Source organism: Penicillium robsamsonii (assembly GCF_028829455.1).
Source record: "Penicillium robsamsonii strain IBT 29466 chromosome Unknown utg000001l_segment0_segment0, whole genome shotgun sequence".
NCBI lineage: Eukaryota > Fungi > Ascomycota > Eurotiomycetes > Eurotiales > Aspergillaceae > Penicillium > Penicillium robsamsonii.
Window position 1 is genome coordinate 7,445,539 of NW_026643219.1, and position 25,619 is coordinate 7,471,157.

Genomic DNA, 25,619 nt, shown 5'->3' on the forward strand with positions numbered 1-25,619 from the left:
CTCTAACCCAGAGTGAGAGTGTAGGCGGCATCGATACCGCAAGCCAAGGTATTGACATCGTCAGGGAGCTGGTAGGACTCGACGCAGTAGGCATCACCAGGAGCGCAGGTCGAGGTGGGGCAGGACTCATCGCTGATGGTGACAGCGAATCCGGCATTGACGAACTCGGAGGTCTTGGACAGGTTGATGGAAGACATATCCCAGAAGAGGACTTCACCGGACTGGGTGTACTCGAACTGCAGGACGTCGTCACAGACTTCGGTGGTGGACATCTTGATGGAGATACCGCCGCCGTTGGAGTTGGTGAGCCAGGTGTCGTGGAAGGTCTCGCCGGATGCAAGGGTCTGCATCTCACCGGGGTTCTCGGTCACAACCCACAGGTAGACGGTCTGCGAGAGGTTGTTGACGATGGAGACGCCGCTGCCGGTGCTGGAGGGAGCACTGGTGGTGCTTGACGGGGTGGCGGTGGCAGTTGGGACAACGGTGGGCACAACGGTAGGGACGACTTGAGTCGGGATGCTGGTGGTGGTAGGGACAGCGGGGGTCCAAGTCGAGGTGGTGGAAAGAATGGCATTCTCCTGGACGGGGAGGTTGGTGGGCGCGCTGACCACCAAAGTAGCAGTCTGGTAGACGGTTTCATAGACAGTCTCCCAGACGGTTTCGACGTCGCGAACGGCGACGGGGAGTGCGGTGGCAGTTGCTGCCAGAAGGGCCGAGAGGCCGATAACGTTGAAGCGCATATTGGCTTAATGAATTTGATATTGGAGAGAGAAAGTGTTGAGGTCGTCTTTAAAAGAAGGGACTTTGAAAGAAGGACTTTAGTCTGATCTACAGACTGTTAAAGATAGTGTAATGAGGCTCAACCCCAGGGTAAGAATCCAAATGAGTGTGATTCGAAAGAACGTGATGGAGAGAAAGAAGGAGGAGAAGGTGGGCATAGCGGCATTTTATTCTTTGGAGTGGAGTAAATGGACTATAGGGCATTGGGCGTGTCAGATTTTGGTGTGGCAGGCGTTTGACAGGCTATAGAGCCCTGTTGAGCCATAAGATTGGGTTGGCCATGTCCATGCGGTCGGTACCTGACTAGACGGTATTGTTCCTAATGATCCTATTGGTGACCATTGTTAGGGTCAGGAACAGCGATCTGGTCGGACCAACCCGAATGAATTCGCCAATGATGTTTCCATGGGTGGCGTAGTTCCTGAACCGCAAATTTAAGTTTTCTTCATTGTTCGATTCTTCGCTGTTCGTTATGACTTGTTCGGCCAACGCTAGCCTATATTGTGGAGAAGGCGCCAGGTCTAGATCGAATCATAGCCCACCGAGAATTCGGACAAAAGGTTTTCAACTGCGCTTTGATTCTTTTGATTTTTTTTATCTTTCTTTTCTATTGGGCTTATGGAATTACGCCACCTGTCTGACATCCCATAACGCCCCTGACTATCATGTTCTGTGCCTGTCTACTATGCACAATATGGATCAATATAAGTAAATCCCCTCGAGTTCTCCAACGATCGACTTAATCAAAGCTTATCTCTTAGGCCGAAACGGGTTGGGAAGGCGGTTAGATTATCACTTTAGCCCTAGTGCCTTTGTATAGTGCCTAGTGTGTCTAGGCCGTGGATACGAGATTGGGTCATCGTAGTTTTATTTTCTGATACTCTACGTTGGTTACATGGTTAGGCACGCGGGAAGTTCGGAGCTTCCCACCTCTTGACGCCACTCCGGTGTATTTAGGCATCGGATTCCTAGAAAACTCGGGAAGTTATCACGCCAAGCCCTGGACAGGTGGCAATCTGTACACCGTCCACTCAACAGACCATATTTTCATGAATCGGTACCGTACAAATGTATCCCATAATTCCCTCAATATACCCGAGGACGGCTGTGGCGATTTACCCGCCAAGCCATGACCCCGCTCATCCAGACGAAATTTTGTATCTTGTATGTTGTACATGTAAAGGTAACACTGTTCAGGGAGTGGCCCCGAAGGCGACATCACTGGGAAAGACGGAGGATTTTCGGACAGCCTTTGTATTGGAAACACGGCCGTCGGTTAAAAGCTCGTGTTTCTCAGACCCCGTACTGCTGCCAGCCGACGGGCCACCCCGGCTATAGGTTTCCAGCGCATTGAACACATAGCCGAAGACTTGGCAGTCAACGTCGGAGGCCCACAAAAAGTCTAGATGCTCGTAGGTTGGAATCGCTTGGGCGACAGTGTCGTGTGGTAACCCCTTCAGCATCACTCCGATATCAACGAGACTGTCGCTGTCACCGTACAGGAGGACAATGGGAGTCTTGATGTTGCGAGTAGGGTATTTGACCGGCTTGTAAAAGCGCTCGCTGGCAGTCATGCTGAAGGGGGCATAGATTTCATCATCGTAGAACTGGAAACTCTTATTCCGAATGATTTGGAACCAATGCACGACAGACTTGGTGCTGGTGAAGGAATAAAGATGCAAATAAGCAGCAAACTTTTGTGTTCGACTGATGTTGCGACATTTCCAGTTAAAGAGGGCTCTGAGGGCTGTGTCGATGATGCGCACAAAGATTGGCGGGTAGAGTATCGTTTGCCACATGGTTGTCGACGACAGGATGCTGCGTCGACCAAACAGCAGGAACAAAAAGTCCGGGGACGCTTTCATCAGTGAATCAACAATCCGATTTCGGAGACCCGAAGGAGCCATGGCGGGTGCAAGTGCCACAAACACATCAATCTTCTGGTTGAGCAATGGATGAATAGCGAGTGTAGCGAACGCCTGCGCTGTTCCCTGGGAGAATCCAATGTAAGACAACGACGGCTGATCTGTTGCCTCGAGGATGTACTCGATGCTGTTGGGGATATCAGAGAAGGCGAACTGATCAATAGAGAAATCCCAGAATTCGTTGGAACCAGGAGAGAATCGGATCGACTTCTTGGAGTATTTATTTCCACGGTTGTTCCCCAGCCATACATCGTATCCTTTTTCTACCAGCTGGAAGGGCAGGCACCGCTGCTCGTTTGTCAAGGCTACCCACACCTCACTTGACATGAGCAGGCCATGGTGGAGGTAGACAACCTTTTTCCGAATTCCACTGGGACCATGATTGACACGCATGCCTTCTTCTCCTTTTCGATATGCCAGCCGATGAAGTCCAAGAAGGTATCCATCGTTTGTTTGTACAATGTGCTCCTCGGCTTGATACCCGAACAGAGCACATATCTCGGTGAAATCGGATGCATTTGCAACGGAGCTGGCAAATATTTCCTCTTTCGTGCGCTTGGCGTGGGATTCATTAGGGAGCAAAAGCTTGAAAAGTGATTTGGATTGTCCATAGCAAAATTTAATGATAGGGTTTGCTGGTTAGGGGTTAGTGTTGATATCAGCCACGGGTGATTTTCACTGACGAAGACACCAAGTTATTAAGTGAATTATTGTCTCGAGCAGAACAAGAATCAAAGACCCGAAGAGAGCTAGGTACTCATACCTAATGGTGTGAAGATCAGATGCTGCATCCTTTGTTAAAGCTTGGGGTTTCTTACCAGAACAGTCTTCCGATAAATGGGACTCGTGCCATAGTGGACGGCAATTGCCATGCATATATGTGCAGGTACAGGTGAAGATTTTATGCAAGAAATCGAGATGCAGCAAACATTTTAAAGCGCAAAACGAATGATGAAAGTCCCTCGACGTCATCATCGACATGTGATAGCGGTGCTTATCTCATCCGGGGATTCTCCACATACACCAATCAGCGTCGAGATATCTGACAGCCCGAATTTGCCGTGTGGACGGCCGCGTTCTTTTGCTCTTTTACTGCTTGTGGTTGCGCATTCGTCCACAAGGTCGTGTCAACATGCCCAGTTCATGCAATGATATCCGTACGTTACACACCCGAGTCGCACAACTATTTAAGAGAGGGTCACGTTTCTAGCCCAGCTGGACCTTATACCGCAACCCTCTATTGCTCATAACGCAAACTGACCACAAATTGATTAACTAGGGAAGGCTCTGGCCCAATGCCTCCAGGAGTCGGATTGCATTATGGTCCAGCGTCATACACCCCGTGAATGTCTCAGCTCTCCTCTCGCCGAGGAGTTGCCTATGAAATGTCAGCAGCTGCGGAAAGGATTCAGCGAGTGCAAGTGAGTCGGGAACCGAGCCTCGAGTCTAGGCCGACCATTATGGACCGAAGGAACATCCTCGCTAATAATTGGTATTTTTCTCGGCATAGGCGTGGTTTGATCGATATGCGCAAGCGCTTCCGTGGCAACCAGCCCATCTCGGTAAACAGGGATATGGAGGGTGGGAAATCCAATAGCTCGTCTGGGGGACAGCTATATGCTGGACAACCTGCATACCAGTCGGTCAAGGAAATCAGCGGAAACGAAGTGGAGATGGATCCAGAGAAGACAAGGGGCCTGTAAAAAGGGTATTTGGATTCGCTGATTACATGCTGGCATGGCCCGGAGTTCGGTTACGCTTAAAACATACATTTCTGATACTCACTTCTCTCGAGATCGACTGAGATTCTTCATACCCAGATCCGATAATACATATCCCACCTTCACTACCTCTCCCAGAACACCCAGCAGGCGATCGGGCATACTCAAGAACGGCGAATGTGAGCTCGGCAGGCGGTGGATAGTGTCAGGCCCGTTCATTCTCGAAGCAAAGAACTCTTAGGTAGCTAGCGGCAGGGCCAGATTCTACTAGACTACGTAGAAGCAGGGGATATCGCGGCACGGCTCAGGTGCGTTTTTACCTGAGAAGACCGTACCCGAGGTGTGCATTGCCGTGTGATTCTATATCTCTTGCTGCTCGACGGTTAGATCTTCCCAGACAACGTCGCCGGTGTCGTCGACGTGGTCGTAGTCGCCCTTTTTCTTGCCCAGCTTGATTTTGTACAATGATACCGATCATACGATACTAAATGGACCAACCTCAACTTTGTTCGAGGTAAATAGGCTCCTCCCAGAATTTCCAGCAAGCTCCATCTTTGTCCAGCACAAAGGCAACCAGATAGACATCCTTCACGGTGTCCCGGTTTCCCGCTCTCTGCGCGAATATGCTTCACCAAGCCCTCGCTAGCTATAGAGGCTACGACCCCGTAATTCCATTGGTTACTTTGGATTCTTCTGATTCACGCCCTATCAGACTCCTGCCTCTTTTCCACGCGAAAACAATTGCCCTTTTTATACTATCATTTTCGAACAACTACCGCTTCATTTGGGGTGAGATAAGCCTGGACTCTACACATAGAGTTGGACAACTGTAGGCTCCCAACTACAGATGAGATTCCTATAAATATGTATCTGTTCGCCTGGTAGAGAATTAACAACCAATAGCAATGTGGATGCTACTACGTTCCTTAATTTCAGTTTCATTTTATCGAACCTGGGGAAAGTCACCTAAGTGTATTAGCGGGCTGAGCCACTATCTAATTTTATCCTGGGTATAATCGAAATAAATGAAAGATGGATGGTCGTTCTCTCTCGTAACTATACAGGCCAGATAAGTAATATGGATATTCATATATAGATGTTTCCCTTAATTTAAACATTTAATGGCTCTCTGCAGTTAGCATCCTACCGTCGAAATATTTGTTGCGATGATGTTGACATCCACATCAAATGGTATAACCAGCTAACATGTGGAGAGGAAGGGAGCATTGGAGGATATCATATCATTGGGAATTGGTCATCTTTGGGACCTAATGTGTTCAGATCAAGATCATGCAAGAAAATTGAAAATCATAGACAGACAGTACAATGCATACAGAGATAAATATAGATCTACTGAGTCTTCTTCAGCTTGTCTGCTACAGGGGCAGAGTAGAGCCAGACAATGACGAAAGCCAAAAATCCTCCAATCACCGACCAAAGACCGGCAATCCATACCCATCCGCCAGTAATAGCCCAGCTGCGCGGGTACTCGTCGTGCGCGAAGTGGCGGTTGGTGACCTCATGCTTCTCCTCGATGGCGGTGAAGAAGGGACGCTTGTAGTTGACACGGAAGGAGAAGATACCGTGCTGATCGGGTGTCACGAACTGGGTGCTAAACACAGTGCTGGTATCGGTGCGGCTGGTGGGCTGGAGGGTCAGGCGGTGGAAGGGCGAGAGCATGGTGAACTCGAGCTGGAGCGCGTCGCCGGCGGGAACCTCGAAGGGAACCCACTTGTCATAGACATACTCGGAAACCTCAATGCTGTAGGTCTGCAGGTAAATAATGGTTAGTTTGGAAGAAAAGGTCAATGTGTTGTTACACGTACAGTCTCGTTCTTGATTCGGTAGATCGAGGGGTTCAACTCTGCACCCTCAGTGGCAAGGCGATGCTCGACCTTGTCAACCTTCAGGACACCAGTCTCCTTGAAAGCCCAAGCAGTCAACTGCTTAGCGAACTCGCGGTTCACTGTAGAAGTCTTCTTGCCGTTGGGCGTCTTGACGGAGGCTGAGAACCACTTGTCCTCCAACGACTCCACTGATCCAAGAACAGTGAAGCGGGCAGAGTTGCGTGCCTGCATAGCAGAAACGATGTTCAGCTGCGAACCGGTAGCCAGGATATCCTCCGCCGCGGGTGTGCCCTCCTTGGGGTTGTAGCTGTATGCAGTGGCGGGGGCCTTGAGAATCGGAGAGAGGAGGTTGCTATCACCACCGAGAGTCTGGGGAGCAATTCGGGGCAGGGCAAGAACACCTTCACCATCAAAGAATGCCTTGACATCAGGACGGAGGGGTCCAGGGCGCTGGAGGACAAGGACGTCATGTTTCTCAGCGGCCGAGAGGGTGTCGTAGTTGAAGTGGTCAACAATAACTTGCGAGCGATCGGTGGAGAGGTGAATATCGAGTTCAAGAAGAAGGGAGCTGATGGCACTGGATGTGGCACTCTTGCCAGAAAGCGCGAGGAGGATGTTGCCATCCTTGTTCATGAAGTCGAGGATATGTTTGGGGGTCAAGGAGGGGCCAAGGCCTATATTCTTAGGTCAATTGACCAGACAGTGAACCAATTGAATCGGGTACACGCACCTTTGGACTTGGGAGGGAGGATCAGGAGGTGATCGTAAGCTCTTTCCCCATGTTTGAACAGAGCAAGCTGATCACTCTTGGAAGATTCGATTGAGACATCGTATCCTCGTGCTAGAATCCAACAGTTAGCAAGTAATCTATGGACCAAGGCAGAGTAAATTACCCTCTAGGTCTGCCCACAACGTGGAGTACAGGTCCTTCTGTTCTGTGTCTTCCAGAATGGCCAACAGGCGACTGCCGGAGCTACTCAGCGCATTTACCACAGCCAAGAAGCAACAAATAAGCAACGCAAGACACCACCTCATTTTGAACAAATTCCGCACAGCGGAGCGGAAGGATCAAAAAGAAGTAAGTAAAGGAAGGTGGTTGAAGATCCAAGTTGTATAGATAACCATGAAAGGGCGACGTGTTTAATGGGCAAGTGCCAAGACCTGAGAGCGCTGGGTCCGCATCTCCGAACTTCGACTTCACTTCGTCCCTACGGCTTCAATTTTGCTTCTCTTACCCCTGCCACTCAACAACCACCAAGTGGACCAGTGTATCTGTTCATTCGTGCGCGATTGAACAGTATTATCCTATTATTTAGGCATTTACCTCCCAACTACATCGCAAACAACCCCGACCGTCCGTCAACGACCTCTTTCTACAACCATGTCTACCCCTCAGTTCTGGTCAACCCCCCTCCGCTACATCCGCTGGGCTGCGCATGAGAAGCCAGCTATTCTTGCTGCTATCTGCATCGGTGCCATGGGTCCCGTTGCGCTCGCCACTATTCCCCCCATCCGCCGCGCCCTCGGTGACGTCGACCCCGAGCCTATTCCTATGACATATCCCAGTATGAACCCCATTCAATTCCCACAAATTGGTGCACGAGCATCAAACATATATCTGAGTAATTTGAACCTGACCAATATCTTTAATTCGTACAGTTCCGCAGGGTCCGCGTGTGATCCCCAAGGGCTACGATGACGAATAAACGATTTCGCAACTACAAAAATGTCAAGTTACCGGCAGTTAGAGAGAATTTCGTGTATTGTCCGAGCCTGGGAGGAATAAATTCAGCGGATGGCAGGAGATGAGTCGGCTGTGCCACTGGACTGATGAACAAGTCCCATCGCACCAGTGTGGGCAACCTAAAAGACTTGTTCCGAGACAACCTCTCCTGGCCATCAAAATGCTTTGATACCAATATTTGTTGCGCATATGCCGAATGTCGAGCCCAACGCTACAGTGTATGTACTATGTTCTGTGCAATCATATAATCGACATTGGTCGCTTTTCTATGTTTCAAGTATGTTGGCTATGTTAGGAATAATTACATTGCGCACGAACGGTCCGATATAGGCTTCCCACAAATTTAGTACCTGCAGCATCTGATCAATTGCAGAATTTGCATTGTACTCCGAAGCTGCAGGTCGGACAAAAACATCAGTGATTTTAGAAGTGATATGATATATTGATTCATCCAAGGTAAGAAATTATGCAGAGAAAGAGATTCATTAAAATCATGGAGTCAATCCACGATCTTGCACATCAAAACGTCAACGTCAATCACAGACGGACCAACGCCGCAAATGCTCATATCTACATGTAGGCCACCAGCCTTTGTTTATCGAAGCACAACGCTCTCGCAAACCAAAGGAAAAAAAAAAAAATAGAACACGATGACCACCGTCCTTTCAAAGGAAAGACGAAACAAAAGAAAAAGTTGCTAAGAACAGACAAATCCTGTACACCGTTAAACCAACGAAAAAGATCGCATTATTGGGTGAGTATTCCCGGAATCCGTGAGACCAGAGAGAGAGAAACAAACAAAACGCTCAAGCCCGGGCCACCTTTTCGTAAACTCGATCAAGACACATCACTCCGACTCCTGGCTGGCCAGTTGCACAGAAGCATGGGAGAGAAATCAAAAGAAGGTCCACGGGAAGTCCATGCTCCTGCTACAGAGCAATTGGGTTCAATTCCAGTGGAGGTCCATGGGTAAAAAAAGAAGTGGGAATCATGTCCAATGGAAAGTGGAAAATCCTCCTGACTAGACCATTTCAAGTGGGATGTGAAACATTGAACATCTCTGGCTTAGTCTGGAGTTCCTGGACTGGAAACAAAACTGGGAATTTGAGAATTGTGGCCGAGAGAGACAGAGAAGAGAGGCGTAAAGATTGTCCGGGAGATTTTCACAGACATCAACATTATTCCTAGGAGCATTTTGGAGACATTCCAGGAAGAAAGCATCAAATGGGACCACCAGTTGGATGGAGATAGAGAAGAGATCATGGAGGAAAACCCTAAGGTGCGGTCATTCTTGTCTACCGCCGACGGTGGGGGTTGTCTCTGGTTGCTTGTGGCCTGCGCTCGTACTCTGGAGTGTATCTGGGTTCCATTCCTATCCGGGGATCCGGGGCAGTAGTGGTAGGATAGGACATCCCGGAAGTTACGGTAGAGTACTCCTGTTCGGCATCATATCCAGGTCCCGGGTATCGGGGAGCATTGTTTCGGCCATTGTCGTAACCATAGCCCGTGGGGGCATATGTGTACGATTGGGGGTGCATGTCCGCAGCCGTCACAATGGGCTGATTGGAACCAGAATAGGAAACCTGGGGTGGAGGGTACGGAGCTGTACCTGATGCATATGGCGAGTGAGTGGCGGATGTGTATGATGAAGGGTTGGTGTAGGGGGCATTCTGGGATCCACTGTAGGCGCCCTGGGAGTAGGGATCCATGTATGACTGAGCGGGTGCTGCAGTAAAGGGGGTAGGAGATGGACCCTGTGACTGGCGGCTCTCATGAGCGGGCGCAGGGGCATAGGTCGCTGGAGCAGTGTTAGGTGGGTGGGAAACATTCGTATCTTGAATGTAGTTCCCACGCGGGTAGCCTAGGTCAGCCCGGCGGGAGACGTCTGCCTCCCAACGAGCGGAGTCAGCCTTCAGATCAGTAATCATTTCCTGTATCGGATATGTGGTTAGAATCCCATCTTGACTTATCCAGCTTGTTGTTGCATTTCCAATTTCACTTACAGATGTGAGATTCCGATAGGCACGGATGAAGAATCCTGGGCGACCCTGCTCATGGTTAGTCAAAACGGCCTTGTGAGTCATCAGGTCAAAAGCGGAAGACGAACATTGTGGTTGCCAGGCCTCACGAGGGCATCGTTTCCAAGGTAGCGGCAAATATCTGCTTGAATAACCTCTCGGCTGATTCCGTCACCGGGGATGAAATATTCATTCTGACGCTCCGGGCGTCCCTCATAGCGGCCTGTCATAATGTATTCCGAGGGAGGAAAATATCCGGTTTAAAAATTTAAAGTCCTCGGGATCCAAAGGGCCAGAGAAGAGGGAAGTCCGTGTGGTAGATGGTTTGAGAGTCCTGGGAAAGTTGATGGTGATGAGTCCGTTTTTATTGTAGGATGTACAGATTCTATCAGGCGACGAACAGGTTCCAAAAGCCGACAATCACAACTGAATGATTTGTTTCCTCGATTTCAGGACAAGCAGAAAACGAGATACGATCCTTGGGAAGTGGCCAGAAGAGAATCCTGGTCGCAAATAGCAAAAAGTCCTTGGAAAATGTCCGGTTAATCCTGGGTAGAAATCCTTGCTGGTTGTCCACTGGGGCAATTATCCTGGGAAATTGAGAAGGCCTCAAAAAATGGTTGAATAGAGAGGTTGACAAGTGGCAAGAGGGGGAGTTGTCAGAATTAGGAGAAAGAGAAACACGGGGTCCTGTGGGATATCTGTAATCTCTTCGGGACGACCTAGATATTTGCCAAGGGGGAAAAGAGTAGAGGAACTGGCAAGAGAAGCCAGAGGAATAGAAGGAAAAGAAAGAGAGAAACGAGGAGGGGGGGGGGGGGGAGGTAAAGTGGACTTCAAAGGGCCAGGGCGGTTGGGCCGTCTTGGGCTGGTGCCACGACTCCCCACTGAGATCAAGGCAAAAGCATGCACGGTCAAATGTGGATTAGACTAATGTGCAACCCTATGCCTGTAGCCGCTGAAAATTTTCATTTTGTATCATTTATGATTACGGAGGTACAGAGTACTCAAGAGTCAACATACCTATGGACATACTCCCCTTTTAGTCAACCTTCCAGTTGGCAAAATGTAAGACAAAAGTAATCAAAAGTAGACAAATGTACGAAGTACTTATTTAGAGATGTACTTTACACCCTAAAACTAGACTCCAAATAGCTTGCTCTTTGTTTCCCACTAGATTTTAGTTGGGACGACAGAAAATAAGGGCCGATCCCCCATATTCAACCAGCTTGGATTGCTCCTTAGTCTGTGCCCCTGGGCCGGATTAATATCAAAACTCTACAAGACTCCACCAGTGGATCTTCAGCAGCGGTCAAGCAGAGCTGTTGATAGGGAATAAGATCATCCAAAGCTGTCATATGTTCATATGTATGGTGTGAGAGGGCAGTGTTGAGGGGGCAAATCATAGGACTCATTGTGATTGATCCCTCACACACCATCTGTAAAAGAGCATGACAGCCAAGGGCCAATCTGTTGACAGCAAAGACCGGTGGCAACCTGTGAACTTGCCACTTGAAAAGCTGCGATGCCCACACGAGATGACCGTTGGGCAGGAATGCGTGGCTTTGGGCACCTGCGCGAAGCCTCCGAACCTCTTGTCCACTCACAGCCCGCCAATGTCAGCTGGATCGCACAGATCGGAGATCACCCTGTCTCGTTTCTTTTTTTTCTTCTCATGTTCGAGACTTGCAGTGGGCGAGTTACAACATCGAAAAATTCTGCACGAGAACACGACATCTGACAGTGCAGGGTGGTTGAAGAAAAAATAAGCAGGCACTATGTGATGGGTCATTTGGCCATCCCTGGTCTCTAACTCTGGGGAATATAGAAAAATGAATTATGGCTGTCTCTGAGCCTGTCTAATTATTTTAGAAGAACATTAAAATGCTATGGAAAATGAAAATCGAAGAAATGAGACAACAAACATGAAGCTCAGGCGGAAGCTCACACGTGCCCGCACTAGTCCATTTTAGGCATTCGTTCCAAGGTTGAAAGCATCAGATTCAAAGCTCTTGACCGACTTCGACGCCCCAATGATCCGTTCACCGTCATGATGCACGTGCGAGGATGTCCGAACCTACCGAGTCGTCCGATCCCTTGAAGGTCTCCCGTTTTACCTATCGACAATTACAAGGCTTGCGACAGGGATCCACCGCAACTCCTCTACGCGTGGTTGCGCATATCGATCTGGATGCCTTCTATGCGCAATGTGAGATGGTCCGCCTGGGGACTCCACGGGATATACCATTGGCAGTACGGCAATGGGACTCTTTAATTGCCATCAATTACGCTGCCCGCCCGTTCGGAATCAGTCGATTGATCAATGTTGCGGAGGCCAGGAAACTTTGTCCAGATCTCGTCTTACAACATGTCGCGACTTTTCGAGAGGGAGAGGGAGGAAGGTGGGCATATCGAGATGACTCATTCAGAAACATCAGCACGGACAAGGTGTCGCTAGATCCGTACCGAGAACAATCACGAAAGATTCTCCAGACGATGAAGGAGGCTCTGGCCACATGGAACGCCGATGACACCGAAGTCGAACTCCAGAATCCGAAGCAAGAACTCTCAGCTATGCTGGAAAAAGCCAGTATTGATGAAGTATTCATTGATTTGTCTCCATTGATATATAGGGCGCTTCTCCAGAGATACCCAGAGCTTCGGACGGGAACACAAGACCAGGACCGGGATACAGAACTACCTATACCGCCAACCACAGCCTTACAGTGGGACACCGACTGCCTGGTGGACCTGGATCAACACCAAACGGAGGAAGATGATCCAGACTGGGATGACGTTGTCATGCTGATAGGATCTGAGATTGTACGATGGGTCCGGAAGGCAGTTTGGGAGAAGCTCAGCTATACTTGTTCAGCTGGGCTTGGCCGCAATAAAATGATCGCGAAACTAGGAAGTGCTTGCAACAAGCCCAACCTACAAACCGTTGTACGGAACCGGGCGGTGCAGAATTTCCTAAATGGTTATAAATTCACTCAGATCAGAATGCTGGGTGGTAAACTCGGCGATCAAATAACTACCGCATTTGGGACGGAGAAAGTTAGCGAGCTTCTCAACGTACCGCTTGAGCAACTACGCAGTAAGCTGGATGACCACACGGCATCCTGGCTTTACGGGATCATCCGTGGTGATGACCGCAGCGAGGTCAACCCCCGAACACAAATTAAATCTATGCTATCCGCGAAGTCTTTCAGACCGAGCATCAGGTCACTTGAGCAGGCCGAAAAATGGCTTCGTATCTTCGCAGCCGATATATATGGCCGGCTTGTGGAAGACGGCGTGCTTGAAAATAGACGCCGTCCGAAAGTGATTACAATGCACCATCGAACTGGAGCAGCGCAATCTCGTTCTCGCCAAATTCCAATTCCTGGCTCTAACGCAATCAACGAGAACCTTCTCTACGATCTAGCCACTACTTTGCTTCGTCAAGTTGTGGCTGACGGACAGGCGTGGCCCTGTTCCAACCTGTCGTTGAGCGTGTCAAGCTTTCAAGACGGCGTGACCAATAACAAGGCTATTGAGGGCTTCTTAGTTCGCGGTGATCAAGCAAAAACTCTGAGCCAATCTTCGAGACCCCGAGACGTCGATAATTCCCCCAGTGAACATGCTCCAACCGAGAAAAGACGAAAGCTTGAAGGAGACGGGGGTAAGATAAGTAGTTTCTTTGGGAACTCATCACATCTTGAAGTTACTGCTGCAGATGAGCCAGACAGCGCCCAAGAACCTGTTGAAATGGACCCCGAACTGAGCGGAATTCCTCGGTTCGTATGTCCACGGTGCTCTAAGTCGATGTTAGAGTATGAAAAGGAAGAACATGATGATTGGCACTTTGCCAAGGACCTCGCATGCCAGGACAGAGAGGCGGCGAAGGTTTCACATCCCCCACCGCCCACGAAAAGTAGTGCACGCGGTACAACTGCTCGTGGGAGAGCTGGCCGAGGTGGAGGGAGTCGGGGTAAAACTGAAAAGGGGCAGATGCGACTTGCTTTCCAGTGACTTATGAGCCCTATGCCATTCTGTTCTCTCATGTACTTTTACGATCTGCTTTCACTCGCGCTATTATAGCTATGATATACCCAATGCCTTGCACAACACCATACTATCGTCTGATTGAGCGGACTACTATCGATTGCTTCCTACTTTTGTGTTGCTCGTTGTCAATGTAAATAGCATCCCTGAAGAGCTAGCTTGACATCTCTGGATTAGTGTATCCAGTTTTAAACCTGGTATGCAGTAGCCGGTGGTCAACTTCACGGGGGCACCCAACAATGCACATTAGGCTCGAGCCGATAAACAAAGGGCTCGATGTGTTTTGGGCACAAGAAAGATGACGCCAAGCATTATAGACCCCACCCGGATACCCAAGGTTCTCAGCACCCAAACCGACGGTTTTTTGAGAAGAGAACCAAGGTTCTAGTGGCAGTATTAGCTAAGATTCCGGGGTAGGTAGGTAGAACTTTAACATTTGGACCTGGGGAGTAAAACAAATGCAAAGATCTTGAACATGAAGGGTTCATCTCTAGATTCTCTCTAAGAGAGCCCAGTGACATCAGCCGCGGGGTCGATCACTTTGCTTTCCGTTCCTCCAAGTCACACTTCCATTTCCATATATCCAAGCTGTAGGGCTTTCCTGTACTCTGTCGGTTATCGATCTACCTATTTACCTTACTGGTTGTACTATCATTAGCTGCCCAACTGGGTGATTTTGACTAGAGCACCGCCCGCCTTCCTTTTCGCAAGCCCCACCAAGTCACCAACTACAGAATTTGACTGTTATCTTGAACCGACCCCTTTGACAAGGTTCTGTGACAAAGAAAATCTAAGAGTTTTCTCATAGCGGTCGAGATATTTCCGACCATAGACACGGCTGATCGATCACCAAATCCGATGCGGTGATCACTCACACGTTCCCACAATGTCCCGCCGAGCACCACCCCGCAACTACGACGAGCAAGATGAGTTCTACGAAATGGAACGAGAGCGTGAGCGACACCACAAGCCGCGCCGACGAGATCGCGGCTACGAGGAAGAGGAATATCGTCGGCGAAGGTCCGAACCTCTAGTTGAGGACATGGAGCATATGCACATCCGAGAACGTCCTAGGCGAGACTTCATGGAAGAGAGATTTGCGCCGCCGCGAATGCGGGATGACGTGGTTCGCATGCGGACAAGGGAGGAGGTAGATATGGTCTCGCCTGAGCGTTCTATGCGCCTAGACCGCGATGATGTCTACATGCGGCCGCCTGAGCCTCGGCGCAGACCTCGTCCTCGTGAAGTAGACGAGGAGGAGCTTATTTTTGAGGAGCGAGAGAGGCGCCGGGGTAGTCAACGTCATCCGCGAGAGGTTGACGAGGACTTGATTTTTGAGGAGACAGAAAGGCGTGGGGATAGGAGGCATCGTCCTGAACGAGAGCGAGAAGTTGAAGATGATTTCATCGACGAAAGACGAGACAGAATGCATCGCCCAGAGCGAGTACCTGAAGAGGATTTTATGTTTGAGGAACGAGTAAAGGAGAGAGGCAGTGGTAGGAGGCGTCGCCCAGAGCCAGAATTTGATGAGGATGAGGAACTTATCATCGAACGGGAAAGAGCTCGAGGAAGTAGGCGCCATCCCCGGGAAATTGAAGAGGAAGATTTGATCATCGAAGATAGAGAAATGCACAGAGGGAGCAGGCGTCACCCAGAACGAAGGTCGGAAGACGACCTTCTCTTCGAGGAGAGAGAAAAACGCCGCAGGCGACGTCCAGAAAGGGAGCTGGAAGAGGATCTCTTAGTTGACGAGCGGGGGAAACCTGGAGGAAGAAGATACCGACCCGAGCCTGAATTTGAGGAAGAGGAGATGTTAATCCGACGGAAAGAACGGGAAGAACCGCCTTTACGCCGCGGATGGGACAGCGAACTCAACATTCGATCGCGTGAAAGGAGATTGGAATTCGAGGAAGAAGAAACATACCACCGACCACGGCCACGGGTACGGCCTCCACCTCCCCAAAGGGTCGAGGTAGAAGAAGTCGTTCGCGATGCACCCCCAGGGCGACGCCGAGGCCCAATCGAATTTTCAGATCAAGAATCTGAAGACGATGTGCTCACCCGACGGAAGGACAAAGGACCACGACCAATTGACCGTGTTGACGAGGAAATCATTACACGCGAACGACGTGACAGACGACGCAGTGTACCTTCGGAGGATCTCGAACGCGAATTAAGGGGTCTTCGGCGAGATGTTAGACAACAAGTCCCAGTGAATGAAGAGCTTAGTATGCGTGCGCAGGCCGACTCCAAGTCACGCTCTCGAGACCTTGAAGAGGTTAGGGAAGAGATCAGTATTCGGAAAACAAAGGATAAGCTCCCATCTCGCCAACCTTCGCCTTCTTTGGATTCGATACATGTACCTCCAATCCACCAAGACGTCTTTACCCACCACAGACACCTTGACCATGGTAAGAATGATGTTGATAGCTCAGCAAGACCATTCATCTAACCAAACTCAGGCTATAAAGACGCCCACACACCTCGTGCGCGCAGTCCGGAGCCGCGATCCCGGAGAGGTAGCTTTGATGAGATTGATGTTCACCATCGGTGAGTAGACCAATCCTCTTCTTTGCCATATGCTAACACCTTGTCTAGGAAAACGCGAGGGGGACGAGTGTCAGAGGAAAACATACTCAAACACCGTGACAGTGAAGAGTCTCTTACTCCGGAAGATTCGATATCTCCGACTAGCAGCCCAGCTCTTGATTTCACAGATCCATGGGAGCGGGAAGCCATATCCGCAGCTCATCGTCGACCCAAGCCACTAGACAAGAGCGAGTTAGCTCACGGCCTAAAGAACACTCCTTCCATGCGTGACGTGGAAGAGGATATAATGATCGAGAGCACTCGGATAGCGGACACGGCCCCCAGAGGCACAGACGACTGGTCTGTGGTACATGCTCCATCCCAGGAGGAAGCCATTGAGATGACCGGAGCCCTGGACGTTGTGGAGGTCAAACCCCGACATGTGCCAGTGGATGAAGTCGAAGTGGGACGAGTTGCTCAGCATGTCACAGAGCCGGAGGAGACACGAAATGACCGGTGGACCGAGATATCTAGGAAACTGATAGTAAGGGAAGCCATTGAACGCATGGGATTCGAGTATGAAGAGACGAGGGCATCCTACTATATCTTCTCCTACCTCAAGTCGGTATGTATCATCCGAACAGACAACCGTTCTGTTGAATTCTGACTCATTTTGGCCACAGGAGGACATAGACGAGCTTGTTGAATTGTCCGACGAGATTCGAAGTGCTCGTCGTAGACGCATTCGTGATATTCAGCGGGAGCGAGCCTCTGTGCCTGATACCATACCCCATATTAGACCTCGTGTGGGAATGCCTCCGCGGGTACGGATGGTGGAGAAGCGCATGCGGGATATTCGAGATCGAGAATGGATGGATGCTCGGAGGTAATGCTACCTGTGATGTTTACGACCTATGACCTATGATGATTTGATGATCCAAATGTTTTTGCGGGAAAGTACCATCGACGTTTTGTATGTAAGGTGATATCCGTGAAGTCCACAGGTTCCTTCCCTGAATGCGAATGAGAACGCCCGGTTTCCAGGGCATTTAAATACGTAAAGATCAAAACAAACGCTCTTCTTTCGTTATCACGTCCAAGTTCACGTGCGCAGATCGGATACCAGCGACATTCACCGTCTTATTGATCCAGATGTGCCTCCACGTGATCAAGATGTCAAACGCATCTACGCCTACTCTTCCGTCAAGTTCCTCGGAACTAGACCGCTCACCTACTGTTGTTCGTGTAAATGACGAGAATTTCAATATTCCGTCCACCCAGCGGAAGATTATGATTCGCCGTCTCAAGAAAGCCCTTCTAGAACAAGAAGTCCCTACCCCATTCTGGGCCGTTGTTCAGCTGTGCGACCTTGAGAAGCTTGAGTACATTGTACAAATCGCCTACTTTTCACTGAAAATGATGGATATCCTGGCTGATCTCGCTTGTGCTCTTCCATTCAAATGGACGGTGAAACCATCTCCCTCCCAACTAGATTCAGCATTGCCGCCTTTCACTTTCGGTCTGCCGACAAATATTGCCCCAGTTGCAATCTACGCCGCCAGAGAACGAGATGGACACAAGTGCGTCCTCACCGGCACCCGCAAGGTCTATCAAACCACTCAAATCTTCCCGGCTGGCTTAGCCAGTTCCCGCTTGCACGATGACCCGGCTTCGCCTACCATTTGGAGGTTCGTGGATATGTTCTGGGGAAAGACCACAGTTCAAAGATGGAGACGAGCCGTTTTCAATAACCCAATTGCACCCCAGAGCCCTGTCAATGATTGCTCTAATCTGATCTGCCTTCGCCGAGATATTCGGTCAGCATGGACATCTGGTTTGTTCGCCCTTCGCCCCGTCTGGATTTCTAAGGATATGACCGAAATGGAGCTTGAGTTTTACTGGCAGCCAAAGCAAAACCATGGGCTGTACGACGTGGTTGATTTGGCCAAGCTGCCTGTCTCTACGAAGAAAGTCAACAGCGTGGATAAACTCGTCGTGGCTGTAGGGGTGCGAGGCCAACCATCTTATCGTGTCATTGAATCCGGCTACCGCTTTAGAATGACAACGGACGACCCCGACCTGAGACCGCTTCCGAGTTTTGACTTGCTGGATATGCAGTGGCATTTCAATCGACTGATCTCCTTGTCCGCTGCGGCCACCCTCTTCGACGAAGATGATGAGGAATACGATGACAGCTCATCCATGACTACCCAATCCCAAATGACTACCCAGCCCCAACCCAGCCCGAAGCAGCCTTCCGAGCTGGAAAATGAGGACGACGTTCTGGCTTGGGTTAATTCTTCTTTTTCATCCGATTCCCCTCCCGAATCCGAATTCGTAGAGGATATCAGCGCATCGATGATTGGCCCTCTGCCAGGGTCCGACATCAACCGTCCTCGCAACGTTAGCCAGACTTCGACGACTTCAGCGAGGTCAGCGAGGTCAGCGAGTTCAGAAGGTTCAGCGGGTTCAGCGGGTTCAGGAAGTTCATCTAGTTTGATGGATGTGATCTCTGGGACTGGCCATCTATCTATTGACTTCTGAGGTGACAGTTGATTGACGCGTGCACGTCCAACACAATTCCATGTACAGTACAGTACAGACCGGTTGATTTCCGGTTATTCTTAGGTCGCCAATGTATCCTGTAACACCCGTTAACACGAATATGTTGATTGATGTCAAATAATCACAGACTTTGTAAACTACTTGGAACACGAGATGTGAACCTTCAACTACATCTGGTTCGCGGATGCCTCATGCAGGCTGCAACGAGTGATCGTCACTGTACGGAGTAGACTTGTTTCAGAACAGGACGCCACCTGCAAGCCACCAGGCACAATTACAATAATTGAATCGTTTCCTTAGCCTCGCCGAATCTTGGATACCAGAGTACAAAACCAAGGAGAACCCTGATCGAGTACCGAGTACTCCGTAACCCTACAGCGAATCCGATGGCCAGGAGATTACGTGGGTTCCCTTTGGTGGGTTTGTCTCAGCCACCTAAGCAGATTAACACGGCCACATCATCACTCCAGGGCTTATCTTGGCATTGTCCAAGATCCAACACACACCATGAAGTCACACACCATGGAGTATTAACTAATATTATTATTGCCTTGAAGATTGGATTATTAAACTATTGGGTGTTATCGCATATTAGTTCTGCATTTGGCGAACATACTGTCCAGGTCCTTCAAAGGTCCAATCAAACCAGGTAATATTTGTGTAACAGGGAATCTCAAATCCTTCCTGAGCGGGTTTGCCATGGAAATTTCAAGATCGGGTTGTAACGATTTTACGTTTTTACACTGTTAATCCCCCGAGTGGAGATTCTCCACTTGGGAGATGAGTGGGATAATTTATGATCTCACATCGGATGAGTCGAAAGAGAATTTCAAAAAGGGGCGACTCTTCGGAGTACAATATTGGTGTTTTTATGTTGCACCAGTTTTAAGATTCCTATGTCATTAGTTTAAATACATCCTAGACAGAAAAGAGCAAATGGGGGTACGTAGTAATTAAACCCCAACGTTGTTTCATCACGGAAGACTCGCTTGGATCCGGCAAATCACAGCGATCTCTCGACTCGATTGTTGTCTGGGCATGGGGTGCGAGAGCCACCAGTGTATTCCGTACAAGATACCATTCCTATGTTGTAGAATGATTGAATTCCATGTGTTACCTCACGGCCTAGGGCACATTGTACAAGTTCCAAGTTGACAGGTGGTCATTTTATCATATCACCTTGGCTCAATGACAATTCGGTGTCCCATACATAAGCTGCATTGAGACCAACCTTGGAAGCTCAACACTGCCATGAACTTGGATTTAGTCTCGAAGCTTCTGGAGTAGAGAGCTTTATACTTATAAATAATTCCAAACCAAGAATAATCATATACACAAAGGCAAGTCCAAAGTTAGACCAACATTCTTTTCTCTCCACTCAATTACGTCTACACTGACGCTAGGTATAACCCTGGTCATAAATGCACTGGCGATCCCCTTTGTTTCGGATAAGAAAGAACAAAGGCAGATGGATACATTATTAGCGGGTAGAGAGATTGAGATCGAAAAAGAAAAAAAAAAAGGTATGAAGGGTGGAATGTTTCCTTGGTACAGGAAAATCTGGTCTGCCAGTCGGGCGATTTCAGTGGAGAAAAGAGCTTTAGGAAAAAAATCAATAAAATACCGTGTTAGGCCTGTTATTTTTTTGTTATCCTGTTCTGTTATACCTGTTATACTACCTTGCTTATAACAATGATAGGATGGCCTTTTATAGGCTCTCTTCACCTGAAGATAACAAATCTACTTAAGGGCCCTAAAAAAAAAAGAGAATATTCCGGTAAATGAGCTACAATATATAGATCTTTAATAATTGTAAATCCAGTAAATCCAGTAAATCCAGTAAATCTAGTAAAATAAGGAAAATCAGTCTCCACCGGGTATGTCGGGAAGCTCGACATACTCCGATGAGGATGTAGGATAGGCCCGTGACTGTGGAGATTCCCCTTCTCCTCTTCCCTCTCTTTTCTCTCTCTCTCTCTCTCTCTCTCTACTCTCGACTTCACACTCTCTCGTCATTTCCTTTCATTATTTTCTTGTTATTTTGTTGCCTAGCCCTTGGAGATATCCATCGAGAGACAATGTGTCTTTGACACGGGACAACATCCGACAGTTTCGTTTAGTGGGGGATCAACAAATAACAATTGGGGCCTGTTCGATCGACTTGCCAGATATTAGATTCCTCGTCCAAACACTACCGCACGCTGGGTGATCGACAATTCACATCGGTCGGTCCACACACTGCCAATTTCGATCTTCACTCTGCGCCTGCGAACTTTCTTTTTTTTTACCGCTACCCCCACGACGAGATCTCGGAGGAAAATAACGAAACCCACAAATATCGACGGACGATCTGGTTTGATACGCAATCATTGATCGAGCACACCCATCATGAAGGTCCCGGTGGTGGTGTCGGTTTTTGCGCTCGTCGCTCCATTCGCGTCGGCTGCATCTAGCCTTGCGTACTGTGCTTCAGACAACACGGGTTCTTCCTTCAAAGCAGGTAAGTGATTGCGCAAAATTTTATAGATTGAGCCATATCGCTGACTCTTTACAGTTACCGACACATTCCAATCAAATGGAGCGTGTACAATTACTTGCGCCGATTACGCCCTAGGTATCCTACAAGGGAAGAAATGCTGGTGCTCCAATGTTGCTCCCTCTAAGGGGTCACAATCCGAAACCTCCGACTGTAAATCTCCCTGTCCGGGTTATCCCTCAGACAGTTGTGGAAGTGCATCCAAAGGAGTGTTCGCCTACGTGAGGATCCCCAACAACGATGTGACTAGCACAGCTGGTGGTTCATCAACCTCAAAAACCACCTCTTCTGCATCGTCGTCGGAGACAAGCTCAACTTCAACCTCAACCTCGGTAAGCCACCCTTCCTGCTTTGTTTTTGGACCGATAAATCTCCCGCCAGCCCGTGTAGCATGATTGGGTGTTCTACTCTTTCTTGGCCTGTGGCTCTAATATAAGGGATAGAAAAGTACCAGCGTTCAGCCTGAAACTGTCACTGTGACTGCCTCGGTTTCTTCCACCTCGGCTTCACAAACTGTATTTTCAGCACGACCGGTTTGGTTAGACACACTTGGCTAACTTTTGATCCTAGTCAACTTCATCGGATGAGAAAACAACCACTACTTCGGCTAGTGTCTCGGTGCAGACCAACTCTGGCGGCCAAGTCAGGACAATCACCGTTGCTGGTTCAAGCTCAACTGCTGGCGCTAGCGCTGATTCGGCATCGGCTAACGCCACCGCTGCCGGTAGCTCGACATTGAGTGGAGGTTCCATCGCAGGTATTGTGATTGGTGTTATCGGAGGAATTGCCCTGATCGGTGCTCTCATTTTCATGATCTTCTTATATCGCAAACGCGCTCGTGCCGTCAGCCCTATCCCTAGCCAGGATATGGCCGACGACAGAACCAGCAGAGGATCGAGCTTCATGGGAGGTTTCTTCCCACGGGGCAACGGAGAAGGTGGTACTGGTGGAAATGCGCCCGCACGTTCGGCTACAACATTCACCGATCGGCGAATGAAAACTAACACGACTCTCTACCCACACGGTGCTCGGGATAGTAGTATTTCGCTGCAAGACAACGAAGACTACTCGCGTCCTGTTCTTCGGGTAAGTTGAACAGTGCCCTGTGGATACTGGCGAAATAATCTTGCTAATTGATTTCTAGCTTACCAACCCCGACTAACTTTGGAAATGAGAATTATCCTTGCCCACCTTTTCTTTCTCTTCTGTCGTTTGGCGCCTTTCGACCTCCATTAATCTTGCGTCATTCGAAAACAACCTCATTATGATACCCACTTGTCGCTCGGTTTCCTTCTCCGTCTTCTAATCCATTCTTATGCGTGCAGCTGTGCAAAACACGCAGAACAGCAGCACATGAAGCCGGGCGGTTTCTCCTCCACCGCCATGGAACAGTTCTGAGGGTGCATGCATTGGCATCGGCCCGTCGGAACATATTAGAAGGATACAGAAAATAAGAGCCCAAGCCCTGAATTGAAAACTATGGTTAATCCCCTGGCAACTTTGAGACGCCTTCACGAGCAACACATATTATCCTGCATACATACCCGCCACATCGATGATGCCAGCCCATGCCGACATGATCTGAAAGTATACATACATCGCTGTCATTCGGTGCGTCTGACGTCGTCAGCCTCTGGGCTCATCGCTTTGGCCTTTGTCTTTCTCTTGCTCTTATTTGCTTCAATATGCTTATTAGCTTCTCTTGTTTTATCTTCATCTGTCATGTACCACGCAGCCTTTTCTGTTCCCCCACCGCCTTAATTGTTTGCATTTGCTATGGCTTCGATCTGAGGGGGAAACGTCCCCAGCGCTGTGTTTAGACTGACCGATTCAATGAAACTACTCTTCGCTTGGGATAAAGATTCACTGACCACTTGATCCTGTTGTACGGATTAGTATGTCTGTATATTGATTTCATGTTCCGTCTTGGGCCTTTATGTCCTTGTGACTACATGCAGTAAGGCCCGCTGCATCTTAGCCTGGCTTTGTGACTTAGTTGCCGAAGTGTCTTTGAGGTACGTTTCTTACTAGGTACTTGTTGAGCATAGCCCCGGAGGATTGATTCCCCCCATGCCGTAGTTTGTTCCAAGGTTCCTGGAGCATTATCATATTTCTCCTTGTTATCTCCCCTCGTAAGCGTAGCTAGATCAGTAGGACTGACTTGAGTTGCTGAATAGATCACCCTTCAACTGCTCCAAGTTGGCTTTTGCACCGGTGCTTAGAATTATATTAAGCCCTTACAAGGCTCATTCGTATCGGGCATTGCAGCGATTACTAAGTTCTTACTGGGTTACTATTATCATGCCTGGAGAGCCAATGATCAGAATAAACCGTGATTTCTTTTCGAGAGTACTGGAACTATTTTATATAAGAAAGCCGAAAGAAACCAAACACAGCACTTACCTCATATTGAATCTCAATTTCCAAACTGATAGTATGTGTCTATCACGTTATCGTTATCCTTCAAGTCGCCTTGAGATACGCCCTTTCTAGCCACGCCCTGGCCAATCCGCGTACGTACAGGGCGCGACGGCGCCGGCGATGACATATCGAGCACTACGTCAAATTGATCAGGTACAGAGGACTGACGTTCAGTCACAAAGCGCAAGAGACTCCATACAGCATATCGAGGCATACTAGTCACCCGAGGGATCAGATGGGACGGGCGAGGCTCCGGACCAACTGTGAATGTCTCCGCAGGGCCACTCTCGGGGTGGTGGATAACGACAGCCTTCGCGACTGGGGGCATCGGAATGGGCATGCCGAATCTATAAGGTCCGTCGATCTCCTGGACCCTAGCCTGGATCTCGTCCCAGGTCTGACGATAGTGGGCGTCGAAGGTAGTCGTCCACTCCTCGTCAGAGCGATAATCTGCTAGACCAGCGCACAAAGACCATAAGAAATAGTTAGTGTTGATCCATGTGGAGATACGGACCGCCCATGATCTAGAAGGAAGGTTGTGCTTCTGTCGAACGTCGCAGCGGATTATAGGTTGCTCCGTGGCTTCCACGACGGAAATGGGGACTCCGTAGACCGGATGGACAGCCTTCCAGTTGTAGTTAGCTGACATGATTCTCGAAATTTTTGTTCGTACCGAGGGGAAAGGAAGACTTGTAAGTGGTGCTTGATCACTGGGCTAAGGGAATCGCGAAACCTGGAGCCAGAAGACTGGAATAGCGAGGAGTGGTGGATAATTTGATGTATGTCTAGTTTTCAAAGGAAGGAGGGCTTTATATAGCCTTGGAGATCTGGGTATCGAGACTTGGAGATTGTATTCGACGACAAAGAGCCCAAGGAACTATACCTTTGTCTTTTCAAAGAGTATAATTGAAACATATGTACAATGCACGTTATTAACAGCACTTTGTCCCCTTAAATCCCATAACCAACTTAAAATAATAAGAGTTATTTGTACAGATTCGATTCTTAATTTGGATCTGGGGATTGGATAACCTCTTTGTTCTATTTCGGGTGCAGAGATATTCTTCTCCACAATCACCACAGTGCGCTGGTGACTTGGGGCAACAAAGACAGACCCATGTCCTTAGATAACGACTGAAGACGGCATTCCAAGGAGTAGTGGTTTCTGTGTAATACTTAGGGTTGGGAATATTCCTATCATTACTCTCTACTCTTACGCTTTTTACCTCCTTTTCATCCTCGTAATTAAAAACAAATGACCAGTGAAGGTATAGAGGCAGAATTCCCAGCATTTTCAGCTTTACCCGAATTGGCGAGATTTCAAAGCCGGACTCATTGGTCCCTCTAGATGACGAGGCCCCATGGGGCATCCCGTTGACATCCCCATACCCCGGCATTGTACCGGAAAAGTCGGAAACAACGCTCGGGACTTTAAGAACAGCTTCAAAGAACAGCTTATGAGTCACAAATGAAGAATAGCATAAGT

General features: G+C 48.9%; 11 protein-coding genes across 11 annotated transcripts; 6 read left to right on the forward strand and 5 right to left on the reverse strand.

Moving 5' to 3' along the window:
* Positions 1-2: 2 nt before the first annotated feature.
* Positions 3-740, reverse strand: N7447_002883 (uncharacterized protein; the record flags this gene model as incomplete). Its single annotated transcript, XM_057227158.1, has 1 exon — positions 3-740. One exon carries the CDS (start codon positions 738-740, stop codon positions 3-5), a length of 738 nt encoding a protein of 245 aa, XP_057091174.1.
* A 1,233-nt stretch (positions 741-1,973) lies between these two features.
* N7447_002884 (sterol esterase) lies at positions 1,974-3,558 on the reverse strand (the record flags this gene model as incomplete). Its single annotated transcript, XM_057227159.1, has 3 exons — positions 1,974-3,340; positions 3,389-3,468; positions 3,524-3,558. 3 exons carry the CDS (start codon positions 3,556-3,558, stop codon positions 1,974-1,976), a joined length of 1,482 nt encoding a protein of 493 aa, XP_057091175.1.
* Positions 3,559-3,837: 279 nt separating this feature from the next.
* Positions 3,838-4,408, forward strand: N7447_002885 (PET191 family protein; the record flags this gene model as incomplete). Its single annotated transcript, XM_057227160.1, has 3 exons — positions 3,838-3,862; positions 3,985-4,126; positions 4,216-4,408. 3 exons carry the CDS (start codon positions 3,838-3,840, stop codon positions 4,406-4,408), a joined length of 360 nt encoding a protein of 119 aa, XP_057091176.1.
* A 1,368-nt stretch (positions 4,409-5,776) lies between these two features.
* N7447_002886 (dolichyl-diphosphooligosaccharide-protein glycotransferase) lies at positions 5,777-7,308 on the reverse strand (the record flags this gene model as incomplete). Its single annotated transcript, XM_057227161.1, has 4 exons — positions 5,777-6,196; positions 6,253-6,947; positions 7,004-7,114; positions 7,167-7,308. The coding sequence occupies 4 exons, from the start codon at positions 7,306-7,308 to the stop codon at positions 5,777-5,779; spliced, it is 1,368 nt and encodes a 455-aa protein (XP_057091177.1).
* A 346-nt stretch (positions 7,309-7,654) lies between these two features.
* On the forward strand, positions 7,655-7,979 carry N7447_002887 (NADH:ubiquinone oxidoreductase subunit NDUFA3; the record flags this gene model as incomplete). The annotated part of the gene is made up of 2 exons (XM_057227162.1): positions 7,655-7,838; positions 7,933-7,979. 2 exons carry the CDS (start codon positions 7,655-7,657, stop codon positions 7,977-7,979), a joined length of 231 nt encoding a protein of 76 aa, XP_057091178.1.
* A 1,333-nt stretch (positions 7,980-9,312) lies between these two features.
* On the reverse strand, positions 9,313-10,294 carry N7447_002888 (putative transcription factor RfeG; the record flags this gene model as incomplete). The annotated part of the gene is made up of 3 exons (XM_057227163.1): positions 10,125-10,294; positions 10,021-10,065; positions 9,313-9,948 (listed from the first exon to the last, which is right to left on the reverse strand). Exons 1-3 carry the CDS (start codon positions 10,263-10,265, stop codon positions 9,313-9,315), a joined length of 822 nt encoding a protein of 273 aa, XP_057091179.1. The 5' UTR covers positions 10,266-10,294.
* Positions 10,295-12,102: 1,808 nt separating this feature from the next.
* N7447_002889 (DNA-directed DNA polymerase eta) lies at positions 12,103-14,049 on the forward strand (the record flags this gene model as incomplete). Its single annotated transcript, XM_057227164.1, has 1 exon — positions 12,103-14,049. One exon carries the CDS (start codon positions 12,103-12,105, stop codon positions 14,047-14,049), a length of 1,947 nt encoding a protein of 648 aa, XP_057091180.1.
* A 919-nt stretch (positions 14,050-14,968) lies between these two features.
* N7447_002890 (uncharacterized protein) lies at positions 14,969-17,501 on the forward strand (the record flags this gene model as incomplete). The annotated part of the gene is made up of 4 exons (XM_057227165.1): positions 14,969-16,493; positions 16,545-16,632; positions 16,681-17,236; positions 17,295-17,501. 4 exons carry the CDS (start codon positions 14,969-14,971, stop codon positions 17,499-17,501), a joined length of 2,376 nt encoding a protein of 791 aa, XP_057091181.1.
* A 283-nt stretch (positions 17,502-17,784) lies between these two features.
* N7447_002891 (HNH endonuclease signature motif containing protein) lies at positions 17,785-19,155 on the forward strand (the record flags this gene model as incomplete). The annotated part of the gene is made up of 1 exon (XM_057227166.1): positions 17,785-19,155. The coding sequence occupies one exon, from the start codon at positions 17,785-17,787 to the stop codon at positions 19,153-19,155; it is 1,371 nt and encodes a 456-aa protein (XP_057091182.1).
* Positions 19,156-21,564: 2,409 nt separating this feature from the next.
* On the forward strand, positions 21,565-22,874 carry N7447_002892 (WSC domain-containing protein; the record flags this gene model as incomplete). The annotated part of the gene is made up of 4 exons (XM_057227167.1): positions 21,565-21,676; positions 21,731-22,044; positions 22,283-22,798; positions 22,857-22,874. The coding sequence occupies 4 exons, from the start codon at positions 21,565-21,567 to the stop codon at positions 22,872-22,874; spliced, it is 960 nt and encodes a 319-aa protein (XP_057091183.1).
* A 1,254-nt stretch (positions 22,875-24,128) lies between these two features.
* N7447_002893 (uncharacterized protein) lies at positions 24,129-24,782 on the reverse strand (the record flags this gene model as incomplete). The annotated part of the gene is made up of 1 exon (XM_057227168.1): positions 24,129-24,782. One exon carries the CDS (start codon positions 24,780-24,782, stop codon positions 24,129-24,131), a length of 654 nt encoding a protein of 217 aa, XP_057091184.1.
* Between the last annotated feature and the right edge of the window lie 837 nt (positions 24,783-25,619).